Below are 23,206 nucleotides of genomic sequence, written 5' to 3' on the forward strand. Positions count from 1 at the left end.
TTGCGGCTTACTTGGGTTGATGGCTAAATTGGTTAACGTGGTTGTAGGAGGGGGTGTTAAATGAGTGAACACGTACACACGTATGCGAAAGGGCGGCGCTGGTTGAAGGGACGTCGATCATTGTGTTTGTGGATTCGTTTGAACTCATTTCACCGCGACCTTGGACGTCGACGCGCCGTACAAACCAACCGACGAGCTGCAACTGAGCGAGCGAGCGCCGACCTTGAGTATATATACAGCGCGACGGCGCATGCACTGTCAGCTGTCGAATGTTCGAGAAGGGGGAGAAGCGCAACGGCGCATGCGCGCGCGTCAGCTGCCGGGTTTCTCGAAGCGCGACGGCGCATGCGCGCGCGTCAGCTGCCGATGTTTTCGAAGCGTGACGGCGCATGCGCGCTACATTATACAGCTAGCGAATGTTCGTGAAGAGGAGAAGCGCACGCGGTGTGTAGAGGAGGAAGGGTGCACAGATGGTGGAGGAGTGAAGCGCGCGCGGTGTGTAGAGGAGGAAGGGATGCACAGATGGTGGAAGAAGGAGGAGGAAGCTTGCGGACGGCGCCGCACTACAAGCCTCGAGTATTAGATGCTCCGCATCTAATACCCGAGAGGATATTACGCAAGGCAACACTATACTTTGATTCCTGCGCCAGATGACCATGACCTTGTTGACTTTGACGGAGTTCCTCTTAAATCACTTTTAGAAAAAGGCTTGGGGGCTATGCTGACCCGATCGAAAAGAACTTTTTTGTTTATTTTCGAAAGCAACAGCTTTGGTTTTCTATTGTTGCCGACTAGATAGCTTTTACGAAGGTCACGCATTTAGGGCACGCTGAGAATGAACGGCAGCCCACAATGATGGCAGCGTCGAGCTGTCAAAGTGCACGAGCTAGCGTTTGGTACCAGATATTGAGATGGCTATTGTTTGTGACCTATGTCGAGAGAGGGTGAAGTACTGTTCCAATACTAGCCTGGAGAAGTTCTCAGAAATTTAAACGATACAGTCAGCCCTTAGTCCTGCCGATGCAATTTAGAGAGGTAGCGCATTAACCGAAGATGAACTGTTTCAACACGGGATGAGCAGACGTAATTTGCAACAATGTACTCACTGAATGGCGCAGGTCAACGTGGGCTGAATGGAAACAGTTCAAAAGCTTGCAAACTAGTGGAGATCACAGCTACCGCCTTACGCTCACTATAGTTATTACGGAGTGCCACTCCTGGGCACTTGCTTCCCTTGGATCTGATAATGGGCCACCTTGACATTCCCACTACCCAATTCCTATGCGAAAGGCTGCGGCGTCCTTGCGGTACGGCCATCGTGTTCCATTAGCCAAAAATTGGCCAAGCTTAAAGTAAGCCGGGAAAGCCTTGAAAGGCCAAACTCAACAATTTCCAACAAGAATCTAGTTGCATATAGATTGTTTGTTGGCCTTAGCTAGGTCAAGGAAGTAGTTTCTAGGAAAAATTAAGGTCGTAGGCCAAAAAATCCCCATATGCGAGAACTAACGAACCTGGTGTGGTAAAAAAAGTTGTACTATGACATTATGGGCTGCTTTCCTTGATCACAAACTTTATTCAAACACGCATTAGCATTTCTAAATCTCAGATGCGTAAGAAAGCGGCACTTTCATGAAGTTTGTTTAAGACACCCCCCAGATTTAAGTGACTGGTATATTTCACGGGGGGGGGGGGGGTTTAGGGCTGCATGTTGGGCGTTATTTTCTGTGTTAAGCATTTTTCCCAACTAAACGAACACGTTACGCTACGCGCATGCACATGAAAACGGTTGGGTTGGTGCATACAATGTTTCATGGCCTTATGAGTTAACATCATAATCTAGAAAAACACCCCAAAAAACGTAAACTTAATAGCCCAAGATGGCAGCACCCACGTGTCTTAGATAAAATAGTCTCCCAGGAAATTAAAATACTCATTCATGTTTTTCTAATAAAGAAACCTCTTCAACGCAATTTTGTTCTTCGACGAAACTAGGCGGCATTGTGCATCACCGTGCTCTGAAGGAACCAGAAAGGCAAAAAGTAGTGGACAAGTAAGGCATACTTATTTATTGCTAGCACCATTTGCACGTCATATCCACATAAAAATGCCTATACATTTACGATCCAAAGTATTATTTTAGTTCAGACGCATCGTGTGTGTCCACTGCCTATCGATGCAAAATTTTATGTGGTGAACTAGTAAGTCCTGAGTCCTGAAGATTTTAGTGAACGTTGAGTAGCTCTGTAAAAATTGTTTTTCAAAACGACAATATCCGAGAAATCGGCTCGAATAGCACTCTATAGGTCACTATTTGCGTCATCAGGCGAACTATTCTTGCCGGCCTCTTCGAAAGGTGGTAGGCCGAAGAGCTCTGGCTTGATATTTCTCAGTGAGTCGACGCACATGGTGGCCCGCCGCTTGTTTTTTTCGTCCATCCGAGGGTCCGGAAGCATGACGACTTGCATTCCAGCAGCGAGGGCGGCAGTCACACCGTTTGGGGCGTCCTCGAATACTAACACCTAATCACACAGGTCAGAACAAATGTGTCACAATAATGCATGTTGCTACGCGAGTCGATATCACATGAATAAACAATGTTTTGTGCAAATGATACACGAAAATGAAAGTGAACTAGGACGGCCGCGAATGCTATACCCAAAAAATTTTGCACGGCATGTCGCAACAGCAATCGCATTCACTATATAAGATATTGGATGGTTGGTTAGTTGACTCATTTACTACCTTTTCCGTATTTCCTTTGCGCAAAACCCTGTTTAATCACGTATGACCGACTCGACCTGCAAAATACATGATTGAAATGCGTTTCCTCAACAGTGGGCCCTTTTTTGTGTTCAACCATCAGACTGTCTGATTTCATCTGCGATTGCTGCTGTGACCTGCCGTGCAAGATCGTTCACTTACTTTTCTGTGTGTTCTTTGCGACAACCTTGAAGTGATAGCTTTAAAATTCTGAATTCTGAATGGGCGTGCATGAGGCACGCCCATTCAGAATGATAAAGTTCCAACAGTGAGCGGTTTGTTTATTACATAAGGTAAAGGCTTGATGTTTTTTTCTTGAAGGTAAGATATAGCGATTTAGTACTTGAAATTTTCACTATAAAATAATCGTGTGATTTAAACAAAAAGACACAATGATGGGAATACAATGACAGCATATTTTCTGCAATGAGCTCTGCTAATTGAATTAGCGTTTACTTAAATGCTGTAACACCTTCGTTCGAGAGATTATAGGTAGAATGAGTCTAATACCACGTGCAATAGGCGTGGATATTCTCTAGCGACATTTGATTTGACGTGTTCTACATCGCACGCGATACTAACGCCTGGAAGAAGTGTCGGGGAGATTATAGGTAAAATGCGATTGCTAAAAGAGTGGCGGAGAAACCTAGCTATCACAGTTGTCGACCATATGTACAATCTTGCCGAGACATCAACTGTGCAACGGCATATTATTTATTAGAAGGCAACACCATTTCCAGCTTTGTTCGCATTGTAGCATGATTTACAGGACACTAAGCTAAGAATATTTAAGTGCTGCTTGCTTGCTTTCAATGACCCTATGCGACTGCTATATAAGCATCTGTGTATACCACCAGACTCTTTTTATGTGAGCAAGGAACTCAGGATGCGAAGCGTTTCTTTACCACTGTTCCTGAAGAAATGCGATCTCGCTGCGAAGAAAGCAACGTTATTCTAATAAGCGATCTATTGAAAAGTTACGAAGTTTGATCCAACATACAGTGTGCGCTATGCTTCCAAATATGTACCCCAACTTCTCAGAATATTCAACTTGTATCGCTAATACTGAACCTTTTTGCAATACTATGTTTGCGCTCCTAAAAAACACAACAAATAATGACAACAACAAACAACAACAAAAACAGGACCTAAATACTGACAAATAATTTAAAAGTACAAGACACACTTCTGTGTGTTTTTACCATACAGGACCTGATTGGCGATACGTAATTTTGAGGAGTTTCTGCCCTTGAAGTTCATAACAGCTCATAAGGAAAGCTAGATATGGAAGACAATCTTGATATAGAAGAGAAAGCCGATATCTTACATCAATACGCGAAACAAGTAAAAAAGATGCCCGAATAAGTAAACGCGATTCGACAGTGTAGCTCGACCAATCACCGAACAAAGCTCACGAAAATCTCAGAGCTGATAAAAGAAAATTGATCGTTTTTTCAAATACTGCATTCGCATTGATTTTCAAGCAATAAAATTAGCTCAATAAAAAAGATACACTCACACAATTACACAAAATTTGTTATTTAACTGAAAATAATGTCCTGAAAACCTGTACAGTTATTGTCTTTAGGCTAGTGTCCCGTTGTCCTACGTTTAATACAAAAGTTCTCAACTTCAAGGCTCATTGCTTTTTAAGGAAGATGTTAACAAGTCTAAGTTCATACTGTAAGATGATTAGCGCAACCTTAACTCCCGTAAACACTCACACAAACCCAACCTTCCGAGTAACAGAAGCGACATTCGGGTGGTTGAGTGAGTGTGTGAGTGTTTGCGGGAGTCAAAGTTGCGCTAATTATCTTACTATATGACGAATAACCAACTAGCCCAACAACAAGTTTTGTGGAGAAGTCTAAGTTGAAAATTAGGATATCAGACACCTTTGCGGGTGGCGGCTTCCCATCAAACTGGGACGCGGCGACCAGGAAGATATCCGGGTGCGGCTTTCCGTGCTTGATCTCGGGGTTGTCGCCTGCGCAGACCACGTGGTGGAACAGTGCGAACAGCTCCTTGTGGTTCGCAGTCTTCATCGTGACTGCGACGCGCTTAGAGCTAGTAGCTATCGCCATGGGGATACTGTGCTTGTGGAGGTGTCGCACGAGCCGATCCACGCCTGCACAGAGCGGTGCTACGTTGCGGTTGGGCAGAACTCTAGACATCAAGCAATATGGAAGATTTTATGGTAATGACACTTCATCTAGGAGGCTCTTCCCAAATCTCTGCCCGACGACAAACTTTCGTTGCACCAGGCAGTCTTGCCTCCGTCAGAATAGATAGATAGATAGGTATATGAACAGATAGATTGTTAGATATAGAGAGAGACAGATAGAGATAGCAATAGAGGGTGAGGTAGAGATAGAAATAGAGATAGATATATAAATAGAAATATAGATAGAGGTATAGACAAATAGAGACATAGACAGATAGAGACCTACAAAGAGACAGACAGACAGACAGACAGACAGACAGACAGACAGACAGACAGACAAACAGACAGTTCCCTGACTCTTGAAGCAATTCAGGCAATGTTTAATAAGGCCCTGCAACACTTTCGTGACAGCCTTGTTAAGAATCGGAACGCGTATAGCAGTTATTACTCAGATAAATGCAACGAGAATGACGAACATTAGTGCACGAAAAGTGAAGTTATGGGTGCTAAAAATTCAAAACTCGAGCAGGCGACAAAAAACGTTCTCTTCCGCACTTCACTTGCCCACGGACGCCAAAGACTTCTATCACAGCGCGCGTCTCTTAAAGACGTAACGGAAATGTCACTTCATGGTGGCCACCACACAATACCTCGCTACCGCTTTTGGAGACGATCATTGTCGGGATACTTCAGCGCAATATATTTGGTCTGTCTGTCTGTTTGTCACGTAAAACGGTTCAAGTACGACCACATCCGCAGCGCCCACGAATAATGTGCCATATTACGCATATCTGAGGCACAGTGTCAACACATTAATTTTCTGTGGTGCGTGTTTTGTACAGTGAGAGACACACATAAGTAATTCTATAAACTGTATCACTTATTAGGCTGCGCTGCCAATGTGACGCTATGCACGAAAAGAAGTTTCCTGCCCTTTGCGAAGACAATACGGTGCTGCCACCTACCTTCAAATTTACAAAACATAGCCTCCAATATTTCACGCTCGCGCTCGCTACAATTGATTAATGGATTGATTGAAAACTTTATTGGACTACGATGTGCTCTCGCTTGTTGGCTTCATCACTAAGGAGGCTATCCTTTCGTTTTCTGAAATTACCGCCAGATCGCGCTCATGCCTCACGCAGTGCCTCCAGTATTCCATTCACCCTTGGGAAGCCAGTGCTGCCCAGGGGGCGTGACACCCTTCCTCCGTTACCCTTCCTACCCTTCCACCGCACCTACGGATGGATGGATGGATGGATGTGGCTGTACCCTTTAAATCGGGCAGCAGCTAACGCCACCTAGCCGTAATACTTAGTTAACTAGCCATTAGATTTATCTTTTTTTCTCTTTAAATAGTGAGGTTGAGCATTCGTAATTTGCAGTGAAGGGTTTATTTTCACTCGTGCCTTTCACTCACCAATCAGATAACCTCTTTCTAGATAAGTCTACCCACTTAAAGTCTATTTTGCCCTCCCCGTCCGTAAACCCCAGTGCTTTGAAAAAAAATGCCGCCATATCCACGAAGTGAATGATGATGAGTGGGCGAAGCTCCGGAGGTAAACCTGGTAAACCATAAATCCTCCGTACATTTTGCCCACTCGATTTTATTGCAACGCTCCCCCTAGCGTACGTCGAAGCACTATATCGAACGATGACACGCGCCATATGTGGCATCATTCCTATTTTATAGCACCTCGCATCTTTCATAATCAACTACACGTACCGCCGTCTAGTTTATAACATCTTGCATCTTTTGGACAGACGGACGGACGGACGGACGGACGGACGGACGGACGGACGGACGGACGGATGGACGGATGGACGGATGGACGGATGGACGGACGGACGGATGGACGGATGGATGGACGGACGGACGGATGGACGGATGGACGGACGGACGGACGGACGGACGGACGGATGGACGGATGGATGGATGGATGGATGGATGGATGGACGGACGGATGGACGGATGGATGGACGGACGGACGGACGGACGGATGGATGGACGGACGGACGGACGGACGGATGGACGGATGGATGGACGGACGGATGGACGGATGGATGGATGGACGGACGGACGGACGGACAGACGGATGGACGGATGGATGGATGGATGGATGGATGGATGGATGGATGGATGGATGGATGGACGGATGGACGGATGGACGGATGGACGGATGGATATGGCTGTACCCTTTAGATCGGGCGGTGGCTAGCGTAATACTTAGAACTGAACGAGAGGTGGCTACATACAGGGGACGCACAGCCCACGCCTTAAGGAGCTTCGCTCCTAAAACTCTGCGCCATCATCCTGAACTATAGGGTGAAGCCCTTTACAAAACATTATCAAGTGTTCGGCAGTTTCTTCTTCCTCTCCACACGCACTGCATACCATGTCTACCCCTTTGTGTTTGGCCCGATATGTCTTGGTTCGCAATACTGCCGTCCTGGCCTAAAACAGTAGAGAACTTTCCCGAGTATCATCATAGATCCTTTCGAAACTTGGATATTTCGTGCTTAAAAGTGTGATAGATCTCTTGTGTGGACTTCTTAATCATGCCAATTCTCCACATATCGGTTTCAGCTTTCATCACCTTCTTCTTAACCGATCTTCCTCATAACTTCCTCATCCCACCAACTTTTGGGTTTGTGTCTTCTTTTCTGGGTTGACTTGTCACGCGTCTTAGCAAGCTCTAGCTCAAACAGTCTAATTAGACTCATGTATGTCCACACTGTTTTATTACCCTCCGTGATTACTTTCTCAATTTGTTATGTGGCTATTTCAATTTGCCTTTCTGGATAAAAATTTCGTGTAGTTGCTCATCTTGTCTCCTTCCCACTTTCACTGCTCTTCCAAAACTTAGCTTGATAGGTTTGTGATCACTACTCAGACTTCTGGAGCCACCTTCATCTATGTGCATTCCACTGAGCTTATCATACATCCTATGTGACATCAGTGCATAATCTATCGTCGACTGCAGCCTTCCTACCTCCCATGTGTTTTGCCCTTCACACTTCTCGGTACTGTTGCAAATGATCAAATCAAGTTTTCACACATATCCATGATCATTTTGCCTGTCCGGTCGGTATACCCATCTATATCATCTATGTGCGCATTCATGTCTGCTAGTATAGTTATCTCGCACTCTCTTCCCAACTTCCTACCCTTCGCACACTTGGCGCCACCCTGGCGAGCTGGCTTTGAAACAGGCGCACAGAGCCGCTGCGAGGTGTGCTACGGGCACGTTTTAACTAAAGCCCCTTGATGTTGAGAAGGTACCGCCTTCCACTGTACTCGCCGCAACGCGCTCGACCTCCTCTCTTCCTCCTCGCCCCCCTTCGCGTCCTCCCGGTCTACGAGTTTTCCTGCACGATGATCGGTCTCCTTCGCGGCTGCCCTCAGAGACGCGTGGATCTTGCGCTTTGCTTGTGTTTTTTCCTTTGCGCTCACGCCATTTTTCGCTGACGCTCCGCGTACGAGACGTAGCGCGCACTTCGTTTTCTGTGATTTGTGCGGGCGCTATGCAGTGCTGTGTCGCCTATGACTGCAACAACCACCGTGAAAATAGTTGCACAATTTTTATGACACCCTAAGGTAAAAGCGATGGGTTGCACAAGCAGTAGTGGCTGCGCAACATCGGCCTAAAAAACTTCCTTCCAACAAAGAACAGTGTTCTTTGCGAGGTAGGGCACCTTTATTATTGCCCGTATCAAAGCATCACTGAATGCTTCATTTGAAATATTGTTTCGACCTGCTCATCAGCATACGTGTTTTTTAGGAGCGAAGTTCCTTATGCCGTGGGTAGTATGTCCTGCAACGTCGTAGTAGCCAGTTGCATTGCATTGGATGTCAAAAAAAAAAAGGCAGATTCCACGTACCAGGAAATGGATGTTATGCGAAGCACGTGGAGGGAAGGCGACCGTGCAGCAATTTTTTTATTGAGCGACACTGCTTAAAATGACGCTCAATATATGTACAAATGTTACACGCACAGAAATATGTTGAATAGCTGCAGATGTTTATATAACTGGTTGCTTGCACTTGAGCAACGATACCAACTGGAACATATGTATTAGCAACACGAGAAGCTGACATGAGGCGCAGATGCTCGCGAGGATGCTGACCGTAGACACTGGTACATAAATAAACCAACCACAATTGACGTTAAGCCGACGTGACGGCTGTATCAAAGGTGTACATATGTAATATTTATGAAATTGGGTAGGCAGCACTGCAACTACTAATGACGCTTCACGAATATTAACGTGCATTTGAAAAGTAGTTACGAGACTTGGCGTAGCTTTGTGGTAAAATGCTTCATTGCCACGCAGAATGCTTGGATTTGATTCCAGTTGAAACCTTGCCATTTATTCTTTGCATTCGTCCGGTCGACACTACTGATATCGGGTATTTCCTAGCGCTTGCGCTTTAAAATTGCCCATGTGTTTTCTTGTTGTTTCTGGGTAGTTACTAAGTGCCAATCACTTGCGGCACATACCCGAATACCAGCGGCACATACCAACCTGTGTGTATGTGCCACTGTCTGTTGTCAAGTGTTTGATGACATACGCGACGGTATTGTGACATTATTCATGTCTTGTTGACCAGCGCGTTATATTCATTAAACCATCTTACTCTCACATGCTAATTTTGGTTCACGCCAAGGCAATCGGGTGACCACGAGAGCACCCAAACGTAAGCGGCTATATAGATGAATAGATAGATACGCTCAAAGTCACCGAAGTTTGCTAAAAATGCTTCGCATTTAATAAAAATGGTGTCACAGTATATCCACGGAACGAACGATGATGAGTGGGACGAAGCGCCCATCTGCCCGTCCTTTCTTCTGTGCATCTGTGCGTCCATCCGTCCGTCCGCACGCTTCACCCCACTCGTCATGACTCACCTCGTGGATATGCTGTGATCTTTTTCTCGGCTATTGGTGCGCTGCTTCTGAACTGCTTCTAACAAACTGAATAACAAACTGAAGTTGTTATCAATATGCTGAATTTCTTTGTAAGAAACAAGAAGAAAGTTGATTTGTTTGACGTATTTATACAAATTTATGACAGGGAAAGTTGCCTTAAATGTATCTTGTTGCGTTTAGCCAGCCATGCTAGGAATACCCGCCGTAAACATGATTGATCCTTGGCACCCATATTTGCACGAACTAGTAGTGCTTACAAATACAGTTATTTTCCCAGAACAGTGGATAACTGGAGTTCACTCTTTCATCAGTTTTTTTTGGCTCGTCGATTTCGCTATATTGCTGGAAAGTAATCTACTTGGAGATTTGCGTGCAAATTAGTTTTGAATTTTGTTGCTGTTTCACAGACATGAGACCTCTGTTAGCATACAGATACATGTTTGTTTTTTTCTGTTACTGATCACTTGATGTTTCTTATACCCCTCCTGCCTGGACCAAAACGCAGGTCTGCGGTATTTCTAAATAAATAAATAAAATAAATAAAAACAGTTGATACCTTATCATCTCGCACCCACCTTGACAATCGTCCAAAACGCACAATTGTAATTAGCTTTCACTGCGAACAATTACGTGGGTTGACACAGCTTCTCGATCGCGCTTTTTGTGACTGTTACGATTCGTTTACGAAAACGTTTGTAGAGAAAACAAATGAATGAATGGCTAGAGATGATACTAACTGGCGCTTGTCTCTGTAAGGGCATCTATTTTTCGTTTTTTTTTGGGGGGTGGGGGTATGAACACCCAGTAATCTTGAAAGAGATGCGGTTCATCAAAAGAAGTTAAGGAACACAGAGGCACAAGAAAAAAAAAGCTATAGTACAGTGATAGTGAAAGTGAGCCATTTTGTAGGAGACCGTGGCCGCAGTCGTTTTGGTCACGCCTGCATGTTTTCCAGTCACCAAGAAGAAAGTATACCATCTTTTATACCAGTGTCACATAGATACTTGTGACCGGGATCAGTCAGTCCGGATAAGATTTTGCGGTCACTTTCGACGCCCAGATTATGGTGACATTCTTGGTGCAGAGTTTCTCCTCTCACAAGTAACCTGATCACCAGTTCTTTTGAGAAAAAACATCAAAATACAGTTCTCTAATATCATTTTTATGTTTATGTTATTGTGGTAGATGAGTCACTGTTGGCGACACCTAATCGTATCGGCATTGTTAAAAGGCCTTCTTCAGTTTGGAAACCACTGCGCAAAGCTGCTTTCACGCCGAGTAGATAAAGAAATGGCCAAATGATTCACCATCCACGAAGTCATTGCAATATGTGAGGCTGTAAGTACCTGTATCGTATACTGGCGCACAAGCACGAAAAAAAATCCGGACAGCCACGAACGGAACTATATGAACTATATCAGATTCAAGCGTACAGCATGTTATTATGCGGCAGAACAACATCTGCATCGTATGACTCCCCATACCCACTTTTATTTATTTATGCGACCGTTGGAAGAAGCTAATCTTAGAATAAATGGTTGCCTCAGTGTTCTTACTTTTATTCTCTCTCTTTGAAAAAATTCAGCTTTACTGTGGCATGAAAGAGGCTTCAAATAATCCACCTCCTTTGAATTCTGCGGCGCGCCCGTGGGAGCGTTGAAGAAAAATGGCGCCGCGCGCCGCGCATAGGGCATGTGGGCGAGGAGAATCGAGAAGGAAATGCGCGCGTGGAGGAGAGTGTCATTACTTTCCCAAGATGAAGGGGTTTTAGTTTTAACGTGCCCTCGTAGACGTCGCGCGAGCTGAAACCGATGGTGAACGCGGTGCGGCACTACCCCTGGCTTTGCCCGATGTGCGTCGTGTTTCCGGTCTACATTGGAAAGTCCAAGACCAGCGAAGAATCGAATACTTCTCTGAACAATGTGACACAGCGGGCGAGAAGCAATGATAGCGATTATTCTCCGCTACGGTTTCAGCGATGTGGTGTGTGCGGTTGGATTTTTTTTTGCGAATCTGTGTTGTCGAAAAGACGGACGCAGTTCAATGTGAAGTACAGCCGTCAGTTAACTCGGATACTCCGATGCGTGACCTCGGATCGCTTGGATGAGGTCAGCGCCGCCAACCGTTGAAAATGATGTTTGCTGCAGTGAAGGATAGATGCAGCGCGCGTCGGTTTCGCTAGTAAACTCCTGTTTCCAGCCTGCCTGACCGGCGGGTCGAATGCACATACTTAGCCTTCTGTTTTGGCCACGCTTCACACGTGGCTACGTTATTGCGCACACCCATAGCGTTAGTTGTCATTTGCTTACCTCGACAATGATCCATTGCGTCCGACAGCTTACACACCTTTCGAGTTTCAATTCACAGCTGCTGCTCAAAAGGCAACCCTATGCGTAAAAAGCAGAGCAAACGCACGCTAATGGTGTTTGTAAGAGTTGCACAATAAATACGAAATGAAGTGGTGTTATTATGATCTGATTAAATAATTTTAAGACAGAGTGAACTGAGCTCTCCTCGCAATTTAGTGTGTGCCTTTCTGCTCGGTCCGCGCTGCACGGGAGATGTGGTCTTCGAGCGCAAAACTTTTGTGAGTAATAATATCTGGGGTTGAACGCCCCACGCAGAAGCACATTTTGATTATAATAGAAGATGTCAATTTAAGCTTTTATCTAATAACTACGCTAGAAAATTGCTTTGTTCGCGTTGTATCCATGCGTCTTTCTTGCTGACAAAGCGCAGAATCATTGCGCTCCAAGATGACATCTTCCGTGCAGCGTGAAGTAAACAGATATGCACCCTCTAAATTGCGAGAACCATTCTATTCACGCTGTCAGAAAATACTGTATCAGAACACGAACAAGGGGACCACATTTCAGATTTAATTCACGATGTCTGAAAATATTGAATCAGGACAGCAACAACGCGACCGTATTTCAGATTTATTTTTTGTGGAACTTTTATTAACGCCATGAACGTGCGTTTGCTCAGATTTTTATACATGCGACTCTTTGCTGTGAATTTAAACTCGTAAGGTGCATAAGCTGTCGCGCGCAATGGTTTATTGCCGGGATAAGTACACAGAAACGAACATCATGGGCACACGCGATAGCGTAGCCACGAGCGAAACGCGGCGAAAACGGGATGCGGAGTGAGTGTAGTTGACCCGCCTGTCAGGCTGACTGGACACAGAAGTTTACTAGCGAAACCGACACACGCTATATGTATTTATCTACCGTTAACTGCAGCAAGCATATCATTTTCAACGCTTGGCGGCGCTGACCTCAGTCCAAGCTAAGGTCCCTAGATGAAACAAGGTAGCGTCACTCATTGTTCTCGAGCCGTTCTCCTCACTCTCTCGATTACTCCTCTTTTTCTCTGCCATCCGCGTCTGTAATTGGTGCATTACTTGCACGTGATCTTGCAAATGGCTGGTGGTGTTATTTATTATTATGCAAAAGGTTCAAAACGAGTACGCATGCGCATATGGCTCCAGCCGGATTCTCGCCGTGACCAAAGACAAAATCGTAGCCAGAACATAAAGTGAAGACGAGGAGCGTTTCGGTGTGCGCTAAGTCGACAATGATTGTTTCGCCATGCTCGTTCAATGCAACATCTGCGTTTTCCAGCAATGCTGCGTTGCCGTAAACAACAGAAAATGGTTTCACTCTCTTCAACTTACCTCGTGCTTTCCGAGATGAAGCGCACCATTAAGTGCAACTATGAACCATTTCACGCGAATGCTTTCGTGCAACTCCGTCAACGTATGTCGACGCGGATCTGCGAAGCGAGTTCACTTGTCGGTTTTTATTGAAACGCCAGGCGCGCGTCTAATGCGTGTCTAGTGCATGCCAGTTGGTACAAATACATGTGGGTATGCACGTATACAGAACAGCTGTAGGTTGTAATCAACGCACCTTCAGAAACATTTCACTCTTGACCAGTTCCCGCTTGAGCCGAAACGCGCTGCTTCGAGACACCTCACCAGTAGAACTCTCTCTTTTCAGGAAGTTCACAGCACCGCATCAGAATCACTTGGCATCACGATTGTCCAAATGGGCACATTTAAAAAAAAAACGTCATATCAGTGCTGCTGGACGAGTCTTCGTACCAGTCTGGTCGTAGTTTTTTTTCTTGCGTGTGCACAAGCCGGTTGTAATCAATCATCACAACGTCACGCCCTGTGGCCACTTACAGGATCCAGCAAGAAGCCCGTTCACTGTGTCACAGCACGAACAAAACACAATCAGAGAAGTGCACTAGTTAGAGCTGGACGAAATACCGCGGCCGTGGAACTAAAATGTACTACGCGAGACGCCATGGCTAGTGGTGTAAAGTATAGAACTGCCCAACGTCGCCGGTTGAGAAACGCACATCCAGCTTGCTCTTGTGTTGTGCCGTTTATGGTCATAAAGGTAACTGTTTATTCTACGTCTTATTTCGTTCCATTTTGTTTCATTTACATCTATTCACCGTAGCAACAGAACCCAAACATTCGATTTTGGGTGGAAGTTTTAAACCTTCTAGGGGGCGCTTCAGGCATATAAGCGAGGAGGAAAAGGGAGGGTGTCGCTACCTTGGAAACTTGTTTCATCTAGGGACCTTAGTCCAAGCGAGCCGAGGCCACGCGGCGGAGCGTTCGAGTTAAAAGTGTTGATGGCTTTACGTCTATGAGGCGAAAGAAAGCGCTACATTTCGACATAGTGCCAAGAATTGTAGGGCGTAAACTTGCAGGTGAGTGTGTTAAAATAACTCCTGCGAAGGTTGATGATGTGTGCAGATTGCTCGTTATGCGCCCACTTTGAAGTAAAATATTAGTTTCTCAGGCAACACTGAGGCATCATTCGGCCCAGTGACAGCTGTTTTGAGCGGGATCACCACATTCAAGTAGGTGGTAGCTTCGGAGGCTGTTTCACTTCGCGCTTTCCTCATCATCACTTTTTCTAGCAGCCATTGTCTTATATATGGCTGTCACGTGCACAGTTTCGGACCGGTTACAGTACCGTATCTACTGGAATGCGATGCAAGGTTTTTTTTTTCTTTCTGGTTTTTGCCTCGAAAGTCGACCCCCGCGTACCGAGTACCAAAATTATATATTTTTTCTTCCTGTACAAAATGAAGTGTCACCCATCGCGTTACAATCGTGGTCGAATGAGACTTTGTGTGTAATATACGGCGTGATGCTTACGCAACCGAAGTTTTCAAGTGCTTTCTTGAACATTTTCAAGGCAAGTTATAATTTAAAAAATTGGCAGATCCCACGTAGAGTGCGAATCGATGATATGCGAAGGAAGAATGAGAAATCTTATGTCACTTTGAACTCAGCACGACGTTACGAAATGGAAGTAAATGATGCCGTACATGACTTCCGCGTCATGATTATGATGTTTGAATGTGTCGTTTACCTTAGCCATCTATTCATGTCACGTGGTATTCATGTCACGTGGTGTCAATTTGGTATATGTGGAGCTAGCGAAATGGCCGCGAGCAAGCTATCAGCGTGGTATCTTGTGATGTTCTTACATGCCACGCGTGTCAGAATTATCATGCTTGCACCAGTAATATATTTCGTCATTCATTGACGTCACGTAAAACCAAATTCGGTATATGTGGAGCTAGAAAAAGGGCCGCAAGCGCATCATGAAAGGCCTCATATACTCCAATGTAGCGTTCACGCGCGCTCATGCTGGGCACAGTGACGCTATTTCAGCAAAACGCGAGCATTCTATAGTCTGACGCCAGGCGCGACCAGCGTCCGTCGGCGTGACCCGACGGCAACTGGCGCGAAATGCGACATGCTGCGTTTCGTGCTTATGCCACAGAGTAACATTACTCTATGCCTATGCGTTACCCAGACAACACTGCGTCTCCCTCTTTTCGTGATGGAGGGACGCGCTGAAACGCGCATGCGTCAAAGCAACGCAGTGCGGCGCGCGCCTGCGAGTATATGGCAGGACCGGCACCTGGTGTGGCAACGCTGGCGAGCATGCGCTGCGCATCATGTCGAAATGTATTGGCGCCTTGACTGTGGCATGTAGTCATATTCTCACATGACCTGTATCTCATGATTATCATGTTTGCACCAGTCATATACCTTCGTCATTCATTGGCATCACGTAATACCAAATTTGGCATATTTACGTAAAGCTAGCTTAACGGCCGCGAGCGCATCATCAGTGTGGCATGTAGTCATGTTGTTACATGACAGGCATGTCGTGATCACCCTGTTTGAATGTGTCATTTACCTATGTCGTCCGTTCGCGTCACGTAATACCGAGTTTGGTACATGTGAAGCTTGCGAAACGGTCGCGAGCACATTGTGAGCGTAGCATGTGGTCATGTTGTTACATGACACGCATCTCATGTTTACCATGTTTGCACCAGTATCATACCTTCGTCATTCATTCACGTCCTGTAATACCAAATTCGGTATACTTGAAGCTAGCAAAACGGCCGCCAGCGCATCATGAGCGTGGCATGTAGTCATGTTATTACATGACACGCATCTCATGATTTTTGTGTTAGGGTCTGTCACTTGTGTTCGCCATGCAATTATGTCATACCCTACCAGTTTTGCAACATGCCATGTGAACGAAACCACCGCAAGGGTGGCATGACCAAGATATGTAAATCATGACATTCATGACACACATGTCAAGATTTTCATGTTATGACTAGTAAAATATGTCCTTTATAAAGTCAAGTTATGCCACGACAACTTTGGTACTCTTACCATTATCTAAACAGCCTGGAGAGCTAAAAGTCGTAGGCGGCTAGATAGATAGATAGATAGATAGATAGATAGATAGATTGATACGCTCAAAGTCTTCAAAGTGCGCTAAGAAATGCTTCATATTTAAAAAAAAAACTTGCGATATCTTCCAGAGCCCCAACCTCTACTCATTGGTTGAAATCGACGCCGGAGAGAGTCGACTATGCATGCTTTGGATTATTTTTCAACGCTGGTCTCGGAGCTACTTTTTCCTTGTCCGATCATCGCGTACGGTGGCATGACGGTTTAATGTTTCCGACCGGGCTCAATAGGGCGGTGGTCCATGTCCGCCAAACTCCAGCGCATGTTTCCCATTCTCTTGCACAAAACATAAAACAAATGTTTTATTCACTCTTCCCAGACGGAGGACTATTGTCTTTCGATGACATATGCAGTCAAACATGTAGGCAGATATATTGTAACATACTAGTAAAAGGTGGAAAAGAGAAGGAGAGGAAGACGAAGAGTCTTGGCACGATTGCATAGTGCTGCCTCAAACGACCATCGTTCACCTCCTGTAAATGAAACCATCTTATCACAGCTCGCTGTTACAGTTGTGGTGGACGTGCTGGGTAATCGACACCCGAAGACGGAAGGTGAACCACAAGTTCTTCGACGGAGCCGTCGCATTGCTGGACTTCCACCGAATCCATCTGGCCTGGACATGTCCCACAACGCAAATGAACACCGACCCCTCTCGACTTCTGCACCAACCAGTTCGGCTCCACAACTGAGAGATGCTCGTCCCTTTGCCGGCAGACCAGTTGAAGACGTCAAGGCTTGGCTCATCCATTACAAACGGGTGAGCACCGCTAATAAATGGGATGCCGCTTCTCAGCTTTTGTACGTCGCGTTATTTCTGACAGATACTGCAAATAATGTGGTTCGAGAATCGGGAGGAAACGCTAACGACGTCGGACAGATCTGTTTCTGAAATGAAAGAGCGTTTCGGCGACCCAACAACAATAAAGAAAAGAACAAAACAGACGCTAATGCAACGCGCTCAAGTGCCAGGTGAAACTTGCACGACCTACATTGAGGAAGTCATAAGGCTATGTAGGACCATTGACTCCGGAATGTCTGAGGAAGACAAAGTCGGGCACATTCTAAAAGGAATCGCCGAGGATGTTTACAGTTTCCTCATCGCGAAAGACACCTTGACATCTGCGACCGATGTCCTTCGCCATTGCCGCACTTTTGAGCAACTAAAGACGAGGCGCATCCCGCCGAAGTTCGGCAGGCTACCCAATGTGACGACCTTCGCGAGTATAGACAGCAACCAGGCGCTTGATCTCGCATCAACAATCCGGCAAATAGCATGTGAAGAACTCGGCCTGTACGCGCAAGTGGCACACCGCCCAAGCACTCATCCCCCCTACCAGCCACCAGAGTTCGAGCGAAAAGTTGCTTCATTCTCCTCGCACCGAGTGGCGGAGGGCTTTGAGGATTCTGATGCCATACCTCAGTATCAGCCACGTCTATATGATAGAGGCCCTGCCTATGATGCACAATCACGAGGAGCACAGCCGCATTTTTATACTCAGGACTCTCAGCCGGACTACGTCCCGCTGTGGCAAGGACAGTACCAACCCTACTACCAAGATGTAACTTACGACGAATACAATGGATTCCAGAGAGTGGCAGAAACCCGTTCTTCGCGTGATCACGAACTTCCTCGCCTGCAGCAGCGGCCCAGGATTTGTTCCAATGAATATAGTATAAACCGAGACCCTCCCGTGTGCTACAACTGTGGTTTCACTGGGCATATCGCTCGGTAGTGCCGCCAACAACGCCGCCAATCACGAAGGACACCAACCATGTCTTCGCCACCAAGACCCGGTGCTTCATATGACCTGCGGACAACCGACTTGTTTCCAAGGGACTGTTTTTCGCGCGAGACCAGACGCAGTGATTCGCCAGCACCCGAGCAGAGTTTGACACCACTATCCAACCGTTCTCGTCGCTCACCGTCTCCTCTGTGTCGTTCTTCTCCACCGCCGGGAAACTAGCATCCGCGGCCAATGGAAGTGAGGTCACCGGACGGTCTTTGCAAGATATACCTCTGCCTATTGTTATGATCAAAAACAAAGTGAATGAGCTGATTGATGGAATACCGACGATGGTGTTAGTTGACACTGGGGCGACTGTGTCAGTGATGAGCCTCGCCTTCAGAAACCGCTTAGGCCGCAAAGTCATGTTTTCATGGGACGATACAATCACCTTTCGTGGTGTAGGCGGCGAGTGGCTTAATCCTCTTGGTGTATGTGTTGTCAGTGTTTCATTGGCTGGAAAAGTATTTGTATCGGAATTTCTGGTTCTATCTCGTTGTTCGCACGATGTCATTCTTGGTATCGATTTCCTGGAGCAATGTGGTGCTTGCGTTGACTGTGGTAGTTGGGAAATACTACTAAATAACTTGTTTCTACCGTCGCTTTCTGAAGAAGACTACCCTGGCGAAGACAGGAACACACTTAATGTAATTGATGAAGTGATAGCACCATCTTGGTGCCTGACACCCGTTCGAGTCTCTTCCACAGCGGTTGATGATGCTTGTGTTGACCTCGTAGTGGGGATTCTACGAGAGAACTGTTTTAAGGGACATACTTGTGCCTTGTTCTGTTGTGTGCATGACAAAAGGAGTAGCAAGATTGTGGGCGCTGAACTGTTCTGCCACGCCGGTTGTACTTCTTAGCGGGATGAAGATAGCTCTCTTTGATGAAGCCTCATGCAACTCGATAGCAGCAATAGCTACGGACCTCCCCACCTCTTTCTCTCCTTGTGACATTCACCATAATGAAGATCTGATGCTCGCTACGATCGGCAAGACTCTCAGTACAACGGAACGGCAAGGGCTGGTGCAGGTCCTTTTCCGGCATGTTGCTGCCTTCGAATTCAAACATAGAGATGCACCTCTTCAGTTACCCTCGTCCCGCGCTCGTCACAGAATAGACACCGGCTCTGCACACCCCATCCTCCAAAAGCCCTACCGAGTGTCATCCTCTGAGCGCAAAGTTATCGCCGAACAAGTAAAGGACATGCTGAACAAAGGAGTCGTGCAAGAGTCGTTCAGCCCGTGGGCAGCCCCGGTAATTCTTGTCAGGAAAAAGGATGGTTCCTTGAGATTCTACGTAGATTACAGGCGTCTAAACACTTTGACGAAAAAAGATGTATATCCCTTACCGCGGATTGATGACGTCATAGATTGCTTGCATGCCGCTTCCTAGTTTTCAACGCTTGATTTGCGTTCAGGTTATTGGCAAATACCTATGAAACCCGGCGACAAGAAAAAGACTGCTTTCATAACTCCGTATGGCTTGTTTGAATTTAATGTCATGCCTTTTGGCCTTTGTAATGCTCCAGCCACCTTTGAAAGAATTATGGACACAGTATTACGTGGTCTAAAATGGGAGATATGCCTGTGCTACCTTGGCAATGTTGTTATCTTTGGCCGTACGTTTGAGGAATGTAACAACCGTCTCAGTATTGTTCTCGACTGCATCAAAAAAGCTCGGCTGGTTCTGAATTAAAAAAAAAATGTCGCTTTGGCGAACGTCAAACTCTGGTGCTGGGGCACTTGGTCGACAAAGATGGCGTCAAACCCGATCCTCGCAAGATAGAAGCAGTGAGCTCTTTTAAATCACTGCAGTCCGCACGAGAAGTTCGCTAATTTGTCGGCCTATGCTCATATTTTTGTCGTTTTGTTCCACGATTTGCGGAGATCGTGTACCTGCTGATAAACATCTTGCGACATGATGCAACCTTAAACTGGACACCAGAGTGTGCCGCCGCATTCTCACAACTTAAGTTTGTACTAACGTCAGCACCGCTGTTGCGTCACTTCGATCCATCTTCCCCGACTGAGGTCCACACGGACGCTAGTGATATCGGTGTAGGCGCGGTGCTTGTACAACGTCACAATGACGCAGAGCATGTCGTGGCCCATGCCAGCCGTTGCCCGAGCAAATCCGAGCGCAATTACACAGTTACGGAACAGGAATGTCTGGCAGCTATTCTCGCCGTACAGAAGTTTCGTTGTTATCTTTACGGGAGGACATTTAAGATAATTACCGATCACCGTTTGTTATGCTGGCTGGTCGGTTTGCGTGACCCCTCTGGCCGCCTCGCACGTTGGGCGCTGCGACTTCAGGAATACAACTTTACGGTGTCGTACAAGAGTGGCCGTCGTCACGCTGACGCAGACTGCCTCTCCCGGATTCCTCTTGCGACTACCGACTGCGATGCTGGGAATTTCGACGACTGCCTTGCTGCTGTTACAAGCACGTTCCCCAACGCGGCTGATTTCCAGAGAGAACAACACGACAATCTCAACTTGATTCCTCTTTTTGCCGCCACACGTGCCTCCCAACACAGCGGTCGCTTTACGGTCCGAGACAAGTTGCTTTATAAAAATAAATACTCCAGGCCTGGAGCACGTTTTCTTCTAGTTGTCGCCGATAGCCTTCGCTCCGATGTTCTACGTGCCATGCATGACGATGTGACGTCCGGTCACTTTGGTTTCATACGAATGCTGAACCGCACGCAGGAACGCTTTTACTGGCCCAAGATGAACAAAACGACGAAGCCTTACGTCGCTAGCTGCGAGACGTGCCAACGTCACAAGCGCCCGGCCACCGCTACATCAGGCCCTCTTCAGCCGTTAACATCACCCCGCACACTTTTTGAACAAGTAAGAATTTACATTATGAGTCAATTTCCGTTATCTGACAATAAGAAGCGTTCGATAATCGTCTGCGTAGTTAATCTTACGTGGTATGCCCAAACCGCAGCTATTCCCTCTTCTACCGCTGCATCCGTGGCGGACTTCGTGCTTCACTCCGTGGTCATTCGCCATGGCCCACCACGTCTTATTATCAGCAACCGTGACCGCCAGTTCACTGCTGATGCCGTTGAAGAATTACTACGCATGTGCACGACACAGTTCCGTCATTCCACACCATATCACCCGCCGAAGAATGGCCTCGTTGAATGGACAAACAGAACACTGACCAACATGCTTGCCATATACGTTTCTTCCAATCACAAGAAATGGGATGAAGTGCTGCCTTTTATCACGTACGCGTAAAACACGGCAAAACATAAAACAACGAGCTTCAGCCCATTTTATCTGTTGTACGCCAGGTTGCCGCTAAGCCCTCTAGACACTTCCTTACCCTTCATTCTACACAATGACGACTCTGCATCAAACACCCTGTGCCTCGCAGAAAAAGCCCGTTGAATCGCTCGTCTTCGTACTCTGGCCTCTCAACGTCGTTCGAAGGAACGATACGACGACCGTCACGAACCATTTTTATTCGAAAAAGGTGACTTGGTGTTACTTTGGACACCGCAACGCAAGCGTGGATTGTGTCAAAAGCTTCTGTCGCGATATTCAGGCCCATTTGTAGTTTTCGAGCGTCTAAGCCAGCTCACTTACGTAATAGCTCGTCTTTTGTCCAATGGCCGACGATCGAGCAGAACGCAGCTCACTCACGTTGCTCGCCTGAAACCTTTCTACCATCCTTGTGCATCATAACTCGCCCTACGGGCTTCGTCTGCTTGCGAGAGAATGTAACAGACTAGTAAAAGGTAGAGAAGAGTAGGAGAGGAAGACGAAGAGTCTTGGCACGATCACAGTGTGCTGCCGCAAACGACCATCGTTCACCTCCTCTAAATAAAACCATCTTATCACATCTCGCTGGTAAAATATTGTGAGCGCAGTCACCGATTCTTCTTTATCAATTGGACGGGTCATCATCATTTGTATAATTTTCTCATCTGTAGATATCATCAGTGTGTGCCGGCTCGAGCTCGCCTCGAATAAAGCTCTTCCTCATAACTGATGGACGGTGCTTCTCGATCCTCAAGTCTTCTCGCACGTTACCACTGGAGCTCCGCTCGGGTCGTCGTCTACTACCGCCTGCCATGACAGTGCAAGACAATCCTGGTCCATCCAACACCACCAGCCCAGTGCAGCCTCCGCTGTCGACCCTGGCTATCCACAGCCACCAGCGTGATCCGCCAGTATTCTCGGGTCTCAAAGGGGATGACGTTGAAGAATGGCTACACACCTACGACCTCGTCAGCGAGATTAACAGGTGGGATACTCTACAAAAGTTGCGTACGGTCTCTTTCCAGCTAACTGATGCTGCCAAAACCTGGTTTTGGAACCAAGATCTTCCCGACTGGGACACATTCGCACGGCAGCTCCGTCAGATTTTCGGTTCCCCCAGTGATCGCGCCGAAGCAGCAACAAAGAAGCTTGCTGAACGCATTCAGCTGGCGGGTGAATCATACAACTCGTACATTGAGGATGATCTTGCCTTGTGCAAGCGTGTAAATTCAGCTATGCCTCAAAGCGAACAAGTACGCCATATTATCAAAGGCATCAATACCATCGCATTCAACGCCCTTGCGTCGCAAAACCCTACCACGACTCAAGATGTCGTCACCATTTGCCAGAGACTAGAAGAACTTCAGTCTCTTCGTCTTTGCCATGATGCCTCGGACATTCGTCTTCCTGCGGCCCTCGTGATCTGTGCCCTGGTCCGCGACATCGTTCGTGAGGAGCTTCATGGGCGCGGC

General features: G+C 46.6%; 1 protein-coding gene and 1 long non-coding RNA gene across 2 annotated transcripts in view; one reads left to right on the forward strand and one right to left on the reverse strand.

The window, feature by feature from the left end:
* Positions 1-2,039: 2,039 nt before the first annotated feature.
* Positions 2,040-23,206, reverse strand: part of LOC119187076 (pseudouridine-5'-phosphatase) — a 41,061-nt gene continuing 19,894 nt past the window's right edge. Inside the window, exons 3-4 of the mRNA XM_037435331.2 lie at positions 4,656-4,888; positions 2,040-2,519 (exon numbers count right to left, since the gene is read on the reverse strand). Of these exons, the coding sequence (XP_037291228.2) occupies positions 2,298-2,519; positions 4,656-4,888 (455 nt within the window). The 3' untranslated portion in view covers positions 2,040-2,297. The remainder of the gene's footprint in view (positions 2,520-4,655; positions 4,889-23,206) is intronic.
* LOC142767662 (uncharacterized) overlaps positions 2,365-23,206 on the forward strand; it is a 61,304-nt gene continuing 40,462 nt past the window's right edge. The window contains exon 1 of the long non-coding RNA XR_012885083.1: positions 2,365-2,531. This is a non-coding gene — a long non-coding RNA (uncharacterized LOC142767662). The remainder of the gene's footprint in view (positions 2,532-23,206) is intronic.

Source organism: Rhipicephalus microplus, chromosome 7 (assembly GCF_043290135.1).
Source record: "Rhipicephalus microplus isolate Deutch F79 chromosome 7, USDA_Rmic, whole genome shotgun sequence".
Lineage (NCBI taxonomy): Eukaryota > Metazoa > Arthropoda > Arachnida > Ixodida > Ixodidae > Rhipicephalus > Rhipicephalus microplus.